At 47.1% G+C, this 13,418-nt stretch overlaps 1 protein-coding gene across 1 annotated transcript in view; it reads right to left on the reverse strand.

Moving 5' to 3' along the window:
* The window catches only part of KLHL22 (kelch like family member 22), a 39,193-nt gene that overhangs the window by 14,906 nt on the left and 10,869 nt on the right, over nucleotides 1-13,418 (reverse strand). Inside the window, exons 3-4 of the mRNA XM_025474895.3 lie at nucleotides 7,293-7,458; nucleotides 3,990-4,708 (exon numbers count right to left, since the gene is read on the reverse strand). Coding sequence (XP_025330680.1) covers nucleotides 3,990-4,708; nucleotides 7,293-7,458 — 885 coding nt within the window. The remainder of the gene's footprint in view (nucleotides 1-3,989; nucleotides 4,709-7,292; nucleotides 7,459-13,418) is intronic.

The raw sequence follows: 13,418 nt of genomic DNA on the forward strand, positions 1-13,418 counted from the left end.
TGGATGGAACTGGAAGGTATTATGCTGAGTGAAGTAAGTCAGTCGGAGAAGGACAAACATTATATGTTCTCATTCATTTGGGGAATATAAATAATAGTGAAAGGGAACATAAGGGAAGGGAGAAGAAATGTGTGGGAAATATCAGAAAGGGAGACAGAACGTAAAGACTGCTAACTCTGGGAAACGAACTAGGGGTGGTAGAAGGGGAGGAGGGCGGGGGGGTGGGAGTGAATGGGTGACGGGCACTGGGGGTTATTCTGTATGTTAGTAAATTGAACACCAATAAAAAATAAATGAAAAAAAATGAAAAAAAAATAAAATAAAATAGAGGTGGAAATGGTAAAAAAACAAAACAAAACAAAAAAAAACTAGCTATATAAGGATATAAACAATTTCAGTCCCTTTAAGGTAGATTTTGAATAGCCCTACTACAAACTCAGATGGGCCAGCTAGAGTTGATACAAAATGCTCTGGGGTCTTTGTAAAATTGGACAGACCACCTTTTGTCTGTTTCCACAACTTAAGCATTCCCATGACTCTTGGTGAAGTCCATTACAATCAAAGGAATTTTTAAAATGTATTTTAAAATACAAACAGCCATGGAAATGCTTAACAGAGAAAGCAAGTTGCTATCCTAAGTAGAGTCCAACAGGCCACAGGTGAAGCAGGACAGTCGGTACAGGTCCCCCCTATCTGAACATAGGGTGTTCCTTGGAAACCTTTCACAAGCTGAAACGGCACGAAACAAAGCAAATACAATTCACATGGGAAAAAATGTGAGATTCCTAGACCCCAAAAATAACCAGTCAGGCTTTTCTGATACCTTAGGTCACACCTTGCTAATGGATGCATGAAATACATGGAGATAAAGTACAGACGCTCATAGAGTTCAGAGCTCTGGCGGCTTGATGCTGAGATGAGTGTAGTTCCAGGGAAGGTGCTGGGCAGCGCCACCACACTCAGTCAGGGGGCATGCTGCCTCTGTAAAGGCTAACTGCAAAACCAATGCTGAACACTACCTTTACTTTCAATCTTTTTGTAAAAGTAAAAACAGGCACTAATGTAGGTCTTCCACGAAAGTGGAGTAACATGGACTTTGAAGAGCCGGGGGTGGGAAGGGGGGAGTACAAATACAATTTGCTCCAAGACAGCTAACTTCTGTGCACTTCCTGCTGTACCAATGCTCTGATATAACTTGAGAAGTCTCCAACACCTCAACATGCAAACCCTAACTGCAACTTTTATCTTCTGGTATTCTGAGGGTCCGAAGATCCTAAAGCTCATAAACTAAGAAAGGGAAGAAGGGAGAGAACCAAACTCAGACCATTCAAATTAAGATCCATCTGGCAGTTTTTAAAGTCTATGAAGAGATTAATGGAACTCTCACCCTGGAGAAAGGACAGACCCCAGGGTCTTCCCCACCACGCAGGCAGACACTGCCCCCCAACCCCTCCATAGTACCTCCCCCTGCCAGGCAGGTCTCACCAACCCTACCTGCCACAATGACCCGACCTTGTCACTGGAGTCTGAGGCTGTTGGTTATCAAATATTGGTGCTGACACTAGAATTTTTCAGAGTCTGGCTTGGGATTCACAGCACATGTTCACCAATGGGAAATTCAGACCAGTCTTGAAGCAAAACTGACATCAAGGAAGTAGAAGGGCAGACCCCGGGCAGGGAGCGGCCCTCGCGGTCGCCCTTGGGGAAGGCCCTGTGGGAAAGCCTCACAGCCTCCCTGTGCGTGCACGCCACCCCACTATATGCCAAGGGCTGGTCAACACAACACCCTGGAGGTCTATTTTGCAGGTCTGTGGGTTGCTCTCAGCAGGGAGCTCAGGCCTTGGGCCTCCAACAGGGATATAGACCCCTACAAAAGAAGCTTTGAGGCTTTTTAAGGGAAGGTTGAAGCTAGTGCTGCCACACCTACTGTGGAAGGTATTTGGTTAGGAAGAAAATGAAGATATTGTTTCCTCCTTTCTGAACTCAGCCTGTCTTGTGTTTAACTGCAAAGGAGCTGCCAAGCTTTGGGTCTCTTCAGTTTAACAGAGGTGACCACCTCTTGGGGCCCAGAGGGCAGAAGCGGCTACGGCCCTCTCCTCATGGTCACTGGTCACTAGGTCACTACGCTCACTTCTGAGAGGCAGAGGCAGAGGCAGGCCAGACTCCACCCCCACCCCCAAAGACGGAAACGTGAACGTGGGTCAGTACCTAACTCACAGCCATAGAAGCAGCTGGCAAGATCTCTCTTTGCGGTGCCAGCTTTCTTTCAGCTTGCAGATTTGCCACATGCGCCAAATCCCATGAAATCAAACCAAATACAGTAGCAGGGCCCCGGACACCTAATGGTAGCGGAGGCTGTGGAGACCTGCCCTGATTACTTTGTTCTGCCCCCCAAAATGGATTTCTGGGATCACAGCTCCATAGACTGACAGAGCTAGAAGCAGCCTACAGACCAGGACAGTCCACAAAATCCCCTCTCTTGGGTTCCTGGACTCAATTCCGATGTATGTGTTGGGGCAGGGGGCATGACATTTTCTCCACACTGATAAGCAATTCTCAGGACACCGACTAAGTGTTCTACAAGTCGACTCAATTCCAACACTATCTACCTGGAGGTAGCATCAGACCCCACAGGTTGAGGGCTCAGTCCACAAGATGGTACCGCCCCATCCTGCCTGTCTCCGCTTCAGACGCTAGTAATAAGCCCAGGCTATTATCTATGCTTCTGACCTACCAGTTAATAACATGAGGTTCCAATGACCCCCTCCAGCTCAAAATGCCAATTACAAGCACCAAGCTGTGCCTTTGACTGACTAGCTATAAATCAGAGGTTTCTAAGATCCCCCTTTCTTTGGGTTTCATTAATCTGCTAGAGTAGCTCACAGAACTCAGAGAAACATTACACTTACTAGATTAACTGTTTATTGTAAAAAGATATAAATCAGGAATACTCAGGAAGAGATGCACAGAGCAAGGTCTGGGGAAAGGGCAGGGAGATTCCAAGCTCTCTCCAGGCCCGTGCATCACTCTCCCAGCACCTCTAACTAGGTGGTCACCAACCCTGAAACTCTCCCAACCCTCTCCTTTTGGGTTTTGATGAAAACTTCACTACATAGGCACTGATTGATTAAATCACTGGCCCTTCTCTGAATGGCAGGGTTGGTTCTCCCGGTGACCATCCCCCACTCACACTAAGGGGCTTCCAAAGCCACCTCATTAACATAACAAAAGACAAAATTAGTGTTCTCCTTTTATGAAATTCCAAGGGGGGTTTTGGAAGCTATGAACCAGGACCTATAAAGACCTAACATACAGAAAAGCACATAGAGTACATCACAGTAAGCCCCACCTTCTTGGAAAACTGCCTGCTCAGAGGACCTTGGGGGACCCCATGCCTGGCAACACCCCTGACACCAGGGCAGGCAGGGGTAGTGAAATCTGGTTCAGTGATGCCTGTTGGTTTTTTGGGCTCCCTGGACAGAGGACTGTATACTACAAAATAGGGAGGGAGGACAGGAAGCCATCCTCACCAGGGGCTTGTGGTTAAGAGAGCTGATGGGCAAATGGAGCCCGGGATGAGACATATCAAAGCTGGAGAGGGCAAGATGGAAGGAGCAGCTGCCTGCCCAGTGCTCCTGGCAACTAGGTCCCCTCCTTCTGAGGCGGAGCCCTGTGCCCAGCCACTCCAAGGCACAGTCACTCACAACCTATCTCCTCACCCACGGACAGCAGGGGTGACCTATGGTAAGTGGGTTTGAGAAGAGGAAAAGAGTGAAAGCAAGCATGCACAGTCTCCTCTTCCTTGCCTCATCACAGCCTGCACTCTCCAAATTAACCTCGACTTTAACCCCAACAAGCCACAAGATTAATTTAAAAGGCTAGTGCCTCAGCCCTCGCAGAGCCCACTCCACAAGCAGCCTCCTGAGCCCATGGCTCCCGCACCACAGGGTCACCCACAGCCCAAGTCTCAGCCAAGCACTCCCGCCTACCTCCAGCACCGGGACTCGGCACGGAAGCCCTGCACATTGTTGTCCCCTCCAATCAGGTACACAAAGTTGTTGAGCACCGCGATGCCCTGGTTGGACATGCGGGGGGCCAGGGAGGCGGTGAAGTGCTTCCACTCTCCCAGCAGGGGGTTCAGGTACTTGGCTTGGTCACTGAGGACAGTGGATGGCGTGGAGTGAATGCCCCCAAAGCCCACGACGCACTGGAAGTCCGACCGCAGCTCCGTCTGAGGGCCCTGCAGGCTGGGCTGCAGGCTCTCGTTGCGGTGGTACATGAGGGCATTGGCCACCGTGTCCCTCAGCGGGCTGGGGTCCAGCTTATCGTGCAGCCGCTGGAGGACCTCAGCTTCCATCAGGGGAAAACGTACTGTCTCAAGGAGCTTGGGGGGCTCGTGCAGTGAGATCTGGTCAGCCTGTACCTGCTCCAGGGTGTAATGGTAGAGCAGGGCACCCTCATATACCTCGGTCTCACAGGAGACCTCCAGGCGGTTACTGCTGAGGAGGGAGTAGACCTTCTCCAGGGGAAGCTGGCGGTACTTGTCAGTCCGTGAGAAGGCCACAAAGTTTTTGAGGATGTAGGTGTCCAGCTGCTCAGTCAGACGGCTCAAGTCAAATAGCTCCGCCAGCCGGTAAACATCAAGGATGTTCTCTTCATCCACCCAGGACATGAGGAAATCACAGCAGAAATGAATGATTTCCGGGATCTGTGAAGAGAACAAGCCCCGCTCAAGCCCAGGCTGGGAAGAATGTGTCTGGGTGAGGGAGCCTGAGGCTAACAGCAGACACACAGCTGTTGGCTACAGCAGGCCCCCCTCCACCACCCCTGTCCTTCCCTGGCACGGCTGCTTTCCCCCAACTGAAGAGGTGACTGGGGCTCACTGCAGACTGACTGGGTTTAAAACCAGGCTTCGAAGAGACCTGTGAGTCGCTTTTTTTAACTGCTCTGAGCCTCAGTTTCCTCCTCTGTAAGTGGAGAGGAATAAATTTGAAGATGAGACTGCACCCCAAAGTATCTGGCATGGAGTGGACCCTTTCAGATCAAAAGAAGTGAATCTTCAGAGAATCAGGAAGCAGCACAGTGGCCACATCAGCCACCCTGGTTTGGATGGCACCTGAGACCTGTGCCTGCCCCTCTGCAGGCTCTCTACAAGATATCCAGCTCTCTTCTCCTGCCACAACCCCCACAATTGCAGATTGAGCCAAAGCTGCAGGCCCAGGGATCCCACCCCAGGAGAAGGATCCTGAACCACCCACGAGCTAAGAACTGCCAGCAGGGTGTTTCAGATGCTTGCCCAGCACTCTTCCTGGCAACATCAGACAGTTCTTGAAAGGCTGGAAGCCATCCTGCCTGGGGAAAGGCCTGCATGACTCTGGCTAGCACAGGGGTTCCAGGTGACATTTGCCTTCTTCCAATTGTGCAGAAAAACCAGTGAGTTGGAAGAAGGGCAAGACAGAAGGGTGCCGAGGCGGGAGATGAGAATGAGCCCCGGGCTTAGAGGTTATCCCATGATTAGACAATCAGAGCATGGCAGGGTGAAGGAGGCAGAGAGGAGGGCTCTAGGGAAAGCTGCCCAGGCATTGCTAAGTTCTTTAGGAAAACAGGATTTTGAAAATGCACTAAAAATGAGAATGCCTCACTCATTACCAACAAATTAATCAGAACACACAGAGAATTCTGCTGGTGTGAGGCTTGTTAATAAACATTTAAAATCTCTTTATCTTTATTTTTTTCTCATTCCAAAGATACTCTATGCTTGCCAGGTCATAAGCTAGGAAGGACTGAATGGAAACCTGTAAAGTGCCAGGCATGTGTCTGTCTGCCCCACATGGAACGTCCCCATAGTGCTGTTAGGTCCTGAAAGTCTTGACTACCCATTTCTTCCTCGATAGGCACTTCTGCTTTGCCTCTTCTTCCTAAAATACTTCTGATCTGTCATGGGCCAGGACACTGAGGGCCAGGTTCTGGGTAGAAAGTGACAGCAAACAGTCCTCAGTGGGCATGACAAGCAGCTCCTGAAGAACTGCTTCGTGTCACTCTCTTCTTCCCATCCTCATTGTCACAGCAGTGGGCCCTCTGCTGGGGAAGCTCACAAGGAATCACCCCAGGCCTGCCCAGTGCAGGAACCCCATTAAAGGCTCAGAGAAATGAACCCTTGCTGGGGGTTACCCAGTGGTGACAGTCTTGCTGGGATTCAGATCCAGGTCCTGGGGACACCACAAACAGTCTACTGATCCTAAGCTAGTTCAAAGCACAGCACGTGGGGAGCATGTAATCAATGGCTACACAAACGTGACCATGATAGGGCCTATGGACTTGCAACTGGTAAGGAGGGGCTCCTTCATCCCATGCTATCCACACAATAGCCTCAGAATATTAGCTAAAGTGCTCAGAAGCACTGTCTCAACTCCATCTACTCATTGCATATGGTGAGCCAACCCAACAAGCACAGGCCAAGGGCCTCCCACCTGCCCATTTGAAAGCGACAGTGCAGGGAACTGCTGGGGCTCTCCCATATAGTGTGGGACCTCCAGACACCCTTGAACAGGTTGGTTTTCCTGACATATTTTTTCTGGCTCCAAATGTGTTCTGACCTGAAAAAAGGTCAGGATAATGAATTCGGCATAGCATTTCATTTCCACTTTCAACAAATGTAAAATGAGAAGTCTCTCTAGTCAGGTGAGGCTATCTGACAACAGCTACTGAAAGCAAAAGGCACGTGCAGGCCCAGCCCTCATGTGGCTGCACCAGCACCACTGAGGTAATACAGCCTTCTAAAACGTAGGTCACACTGCCAAAGCCTCAGAAGACTTCCTGAGTTCTATAGAAGAACAAGCATCCAACATTCAATGACAAAAAAGAAAGTAGTTTCAAAGAGATGGATGAAGTCAAGTTGGGTGGATGAGCAGAAAGGACTTGGGAACTGTGGGAGAAGTTCAGCTTCATTAGACACTGGGGCATGCAGGACATCACACACCTGCCTCGGGGTCAGCCCACATGTTTATGTGCAGGATCTTCTCAGGGGCGGGGACACCCAGGCAGAAGGAAAGGAACCAGCAGAAGAGCAGAAAGCAAAAGCAGAGGAGCCTGCCTGGAGGCATTTGGAGCAGCTATGCTTCAGTGCCCAGGGTTGGCTAAGCCATGCACCACCCAAGAGCCTCTGCCACCTGCAATCTCCTTTGCCACCTGGTATCCTTGCCTGCTGATCCCCCTCATGCCACTACCTGGCAGACACCTGGGGATCACCTCCTGGGTTTGGGTTTGCCTTGCTCCAGCGAGGGCAGCCTCACCTGCAGCTGGCAGGCGGCAACCAGCGTCTCCTGGACATTGCTCAGGCTGAGCTCCAACTCGGAGGTATAAATGAAATGCAGGATTTGGCACATGGCATTATAGGACACACCGTGGATCAGGACCTCTTCCTGCTCCATCTCCTTCAGTCCCCCAGCAAACATTCCTCTGCAAAGTAAAAACACAAAACAGCATTGTTCTATCAATCTAAATCAATCATAAGGGCACCTGGATGTCTCAGTCTGTTAAACATTCAACTCTTGATCTCAGCTCAGGTCTTGATCTCAGGGTCATGGGTTTAAGCCCCATGTCGGGCAAATCTGTATCAATTAGGACACCAAAGTGAGAGGGAGCTGGGGGCAGGCTGACCCAGCAGTGATGTGCAACAGAACACTGGTGTGTGTTCTGAGAACTGAGTCTTGCCACGGAAGGTGCCCACAAGCTCCTGACCAAGTTTGGACAGCTATCCTAGAAATCACCATCTGTGTTTCATGTGTTGCAGGGTGTTGCACGTGAGCCTCTTGGAGTCAAGGACATCTGGCTTGTTCTCTGGTACATCCATCTATATGCTTCCTGGATCACAGCAGCAGCCCAGAGCATGTCAGGAATGAATAAATGGATGAATGAATAAATGAATGAAAGGAAAACATGTAACACAAGTCACTCCACTCCAAATATATTAACTGAGCTCCTAACTAAACGCCAAGTACCATTCAGAGTCAGAGGAGTAACAGTCAAGGGACGCCTGGGTGGCTCAGTGGTTGAGCGTCTGCCTTCAGCTCAGGGCCTGATCCCGGTGTCCCGGGATCACGTCCCGCATCAGGCTCCCTGCATGGAGCCTGCTTCTCCCTCTGCCTGTGTCTCTGCCTCTCTCTGTCACTCTTATGAATAAATAAATAAAATCTTAAAAAAAAGGAGTAACAGTCAAGTAAAGTGGTAAGATTCCTACTTATGTAGAGTGTGATGCTAGGAAGGAGGACAAGAACAAGGTACTTCTGAGTGAGGAAATGCTAGGAAAAAGCACAACAGGGCATCTAACCTAGGAGCACCCGGCTAGGAGAGGGGAGCAGCTGGAGAGTGATGAGGAGCAGGGACAGGCCGAGATGGAGGTGGGTGGCACCTCACCAGCCAGAGGAAGGCATTCCAGGTGGAGGAGACAGGAGCCCAAGTTCTGGGGCAGGGATGAGTTCAGTACCCAAGGCAGCCAGGCCAGTGCAAAGAGGAAGTGAGCAGGTGAGACAGGGCCACGTCTCTGCTTTCCCCAGGTCAAGACTGAGTCAGGATTGAAATCCAAGCATATTATGAAGCGCTGTTGGGGAATTTTACACAGGAGGCTGGTGTGAGCAGACTTTTCAGGCAAGAGGGTTCCTGCAGACCTGGGGAGGGCCTGGTGGCAGAAAGAACATGCTGAAGGACTGAATCTGGGAGAACACTGGAGGAACCAGGGCCCTTGGCTGGGTTAGCTGAGCTGACAGGGACTTGGGAGGAACAGGGTCAGAGAGTGAGGTCAGAGTCACCATCAGTGAGATACCTTGAGGCATCCCAGGTGAGCCAGTTAATAAGTTGTTCAGAGGGAAGAGGCTGGTTGTCAGGGGAGGCAGCAGGGCTGAAATATGACAGCCATGCATAGAGGACAACGTAGCTGTTTTTACATTTTATTTTTCCCTCCTCTGCTCTGCTCCAGGCCATCAGTTCAGTCCATGTACCTTATATTCTACATCACATCATAACAATGCATCTTGGAAATGGCTCCTTACTGGTACATGTAGGGCTGCCCCTCTTCTTGTAAAAACTATCATGGTTGATATAACCCGCTGCTATAATACACCTGGGTTTTGTTTTGTTTTTTTTTTTTTCCTTAGAGATGAAGAGGGAGACTCCTAAGCAGGCTCCCTGCTCAGCACAAAGCTTGACGTGGGGCTTGATCTCACAACCGAGATCATGACCTGAGCCAAAATCAAGAGTCGGACACTCAACTGACCAAGGCACTCAGGCACCCCCACCTGGATTACTTCTAATCTCCCATTATTGCACCTGATAGAGGGCCTTACCACCATGACATTTTGCTTACGTGCCTGTCAGGATCATTCCTATGAAAACAACCGTTAGGACACAGGGTTTATATACATCTATACTTTGATAGTACTGCCTACATACTATCAATCTAAGGAGGAACCTTATAATGAATGAGAAGGTAATCTTATCAAATGTTTAAGTGTCATTTCTTCTTTTTTAGTAAGTTCTACACCCAATGTGGTCATGAATTCAATAACCCCAAGATCAAGAGTCCCATGCTCTGCCAACTGAGCCAACCAGGTGCCCTTTAAAGTGCCATTTCTATATTCTTTTTCGAACAGTCCAGATTCTTGGTCCATTTTCTCTTAGACTCTCTCTTGTCACTTTGAAGAAATCTGCCCTTTTGTGGATGAGTTGAAATTTTCTTCCTACCTCAGATCTTTTGATTTTACAATGCTTTCTGCCATGTACAATTTTGTCTGTTTTGAATACAAATTTCTCATTTTCATGCCTGCGAGTTTTATGACAAACTTAGACATTTTCCCCCCCTCTGAGGTAACATTAAAAAATATTTCTCTCAGTGGCTCAGTCAGTTGAGCACTGGACTCTTGGTTTTGGCTCAGGTCATGATCTTGGGGTTGTGAGATGGAGCTCCAGGTCAGAGTCTAGTATGAAGCGTGCTTAGGATTCTCTCTCCCCTTTTCCCTCTCTATGCCCTTCCCCCCAGCCTGCTCACATGCGTGTGTGCATGCTCTCTCAAATAAATACATAAATCTTTTTTTAAGATTTATTTACTTATTTATTTATGATAGACGTAGAGAGAGAGAGGCAGAGACACAAGAGGAGGGAGAAGCTGGCTCCATGCCAGGAGCCGATGTGGGACTCAATCTCGGGACTCCAGGATCGCGCCCTGGGCCAAAGGCAGGCGCTAAACTGCTGAGCCACCCAGGGATCCCCAATAAATACATAAATCTTAAAAAAAGATTTCCCCACGCTTTCCTCTATATATTTTTGGTTTACTTTTCACAATTAAAATTGCTAATGCAGGGTGCCTGGCTGGCTCAGTTGGTAGAACACAGGACTCAATCTCAGAGTCCTGAGTTCAAGCCCCACATTGGGCGTGGAGCCTACTTAAAAAAAAAAAAAAAAAAAAAAAAAAAGAATGTTAATCCACTTGAGGTGTAACTCTCTTCAGTCATCCTGAATCCAGGTTCATATGACACCAGTTGCCTCCATCATGCTGCTTAATTAAGTTTGACCCCCACAAGATCAAAGTCTTACATGTGAGGTGCACTGGTGGGGAACTCCGTGCCCTGGCCCCCAAGACTGGCTCTCTGGGTCTGTCTCCAAAAAAGGTTAGTGATGACACTACCAAGGCAACCAGTGATTGGAAGGGTCTTAGGATTATAGTGAAACTGACCATTCAGAACAGAAAGGCCCTGGGGTACCTGAGTAGCTCAGTTGGTTAAGCGTCCAGGTCTTGATCTCAGGGTTGTGAGTTTGAGCTCCACGCTGAGCATGGAGCCTACTCAAAATTTAAAACAAGTAAACATAGAACAGACAGGCCCAGACTGAAGTGGTACCTTTTGCCTCTGTCTTGATTACCAAACCCCTGGAGGAACCACCCAGAGACAGAAAGGAGAAAAACATTAAGCACAGTGGAACTATCACTTTTGATGAGAGTATCAACATTGCCTGGCAGATTAGATAGGGTTCTTTAGCCAGAGAACTCACTCTCTGGAACCATTAAAGAGATCCTGGGAATTGTCCAGTCTGTGGCTTGCAATGCTGATGGCTACCACCCTCATGACATCATGGATGTCAACAGCAGTATAGTGTAATATCCAGCTAGTTAAGAACTACATAGGAAAACGCTTCAATAAAGGATCATTTGACAAAAAACAAAACAAAACAAAACAAAAAAAACCCAAAAATTTGTTCCACCTGAAATTTGTTTTGGACAACATGTGAGGCAAGGAGAAATTTTGTGTTTTTCAAGAGAGCCACCCATCAGCACCTTCCCCTACTTGGAATGCCATCTTTATCCCAAAGTTCCTGGCAGGCTAGTGTCTATGTTTAAAACCACTACCTTCCCAATAATCTTCCCACATCTCAGGCACCAGGAGCAATTTGGATTACTATAGCTCCATAACACATATTACCATAGGATAGGGCCAGTCTCCCTTCACTACCTTCTCAGCAATTTCCTGGCCTTTGCTTGTTTTGGAAAATTTGGACTTTAGAATCAGTTTGTGAAATCCCTCCACCCCCCATAAAGTCTCTTGGTATTTTTATTGGGAATGTATCACACATATAGACTGATGTAGAGAGAACCAGCATCTCTGTGATGGACACAATGGGCTCTTCTATCTCACAAGCCAGCGTCTGGGTCTCTTTAGAGGTCTATTTAGTCCACACACACCCTCTCAGGGCTTTCCTGTGCTCTGTGGTACTTTGACTCATTCTTTGGGGTGTCCATGTAACATGTGGACCTTGACTGGATCCTGAATGGAGAGGGGAGGAAGGAGATAGAAGATATTTTGGGGACAATTAGGAAAATCTGAATATGAACTCAATATCAGATAGAATTGTAGAATGACTATAAATGTTCTTAGATATATTAGAAAAAGTTTTTTTCTTGGAAGTGCAATGAACTATTTCCAGAAAAACTTTTATATCCACAAGTTACTCCTAAGCGAATATACAAAATGCTAACCGAAAAAAAAAAAAAAAAAATGCTAACCGATGAATCTTAAAAAAAAAAAAAAACAACAAAAAAGGCTGATCTTTCAGCTTTTCTACAGGATTGACATCTTTCAAAATAAGAGCTAGGGAGAGAAAAGAGAAAAAAAGATCAAAAGAAAAATAAAATATATATCTACTCCTTTTCTTTTTGTTGTTTTTAACCAAAAATGGATGCTTAATTCTTTATCATAGTCTTAACTACTTTTCTGTAACACTGGAATTATGAGCAAATAAAAACTTCAAGGGGAAGAAACTTTTAAAATGATGTCCAGGGGAGTCTGAGTGGTGTAGCCAGTTAAGCATCCAACTCTTGGTTTCAGCTCAGGTAATGATCTCAGGGTCATGAGATCAACCCCCACATTGGGGTCTCTGCTCAGCATGGAGTCAGCTTGAGATTCTCTCTCCCTCTCCCCCTCCTGTTCCTGCATGTGCATGCAATCTCCCTCTAAAATAAATAAGTAAATCTTAAAAAATAAATAAAATAAAATTATGTCCATACCTCATACCTATTAGGATGGCCACTACCAAAAAAACTAGAAAGTAACATGTGTTGGTGAGAATACAAAGATAATGGAACCCTTGTGCATTGCTGGTGGGAATGTAAAATGGTGGCAGTTACTGTGGAAAACAGTATGGACATTCTTCAATTCTTTTTTTTTTTTTTTTTTTTTAAGATTTTATTTATTTATTCATGAGAGACACAGAGAGAGAGAGAGAGGCAAAGAGACATAGGCAGAGGGAGAAGCAGGCTCATTGCAGGGAACCCGATGTGGAACTCAATCCTGGGATTCCAGGATCATGCCCTGGGCTGAAGACAGGCACTAAATGGCTGAGCCTCCCAGGGATCTCCTCCTCAATTCAACACAGAATTAACATATGACATAGCAATTCCACTTCTGGGTACATACCCAAAATAACTCAAAGCAGGGTCTCAAGAAAATATTTGTACATCCATGTTCACAGCATTATTCACAATAGTCAAGAAGCAGAAATAACCCAAGTCTCCATCCGTAAATATATGGATTAACAAAATGTGGTCTATTCACACAATGGGATATTGTTCAACCTTAAAGAGGAAAGAAACTCTAACACATGCTACAACATGGATGAACCTTGAGGACATTATGCTAAGTGAAATAAACCAGTCACAAAAGGACAAACATATATGATTTCACTTATAAAAGGTTCCTAGTGTAGTCAAATTCTAGAAACAGAAAGTGAAATGGCGGTTACCGGGGCTGGAAGTAGGGGTGTAGGGAGCTGTTTACTGGGTGCAGTTTCAGTTTTGCAAGATGAGAAAGTTCTGGAGCTCTCTTCCACAACAGTATGAATACACTTAACACTACTCAGCTGTACACTTAAAAACA

The sequence above is a fragment of the Canis lupus genome, chromosome 26, assembly GCF_003254725.2.
Source record: "Canis lupus dingo isolate Sandy chromosome 26, ASM325472v2, whole genome shotgun sequence".
Classification (NCBI taxonomy): Eukaryota; Metazoa; Chordata; class Mammalia; order Carnivora; family Canidae; genus Canis; species Canis lupus.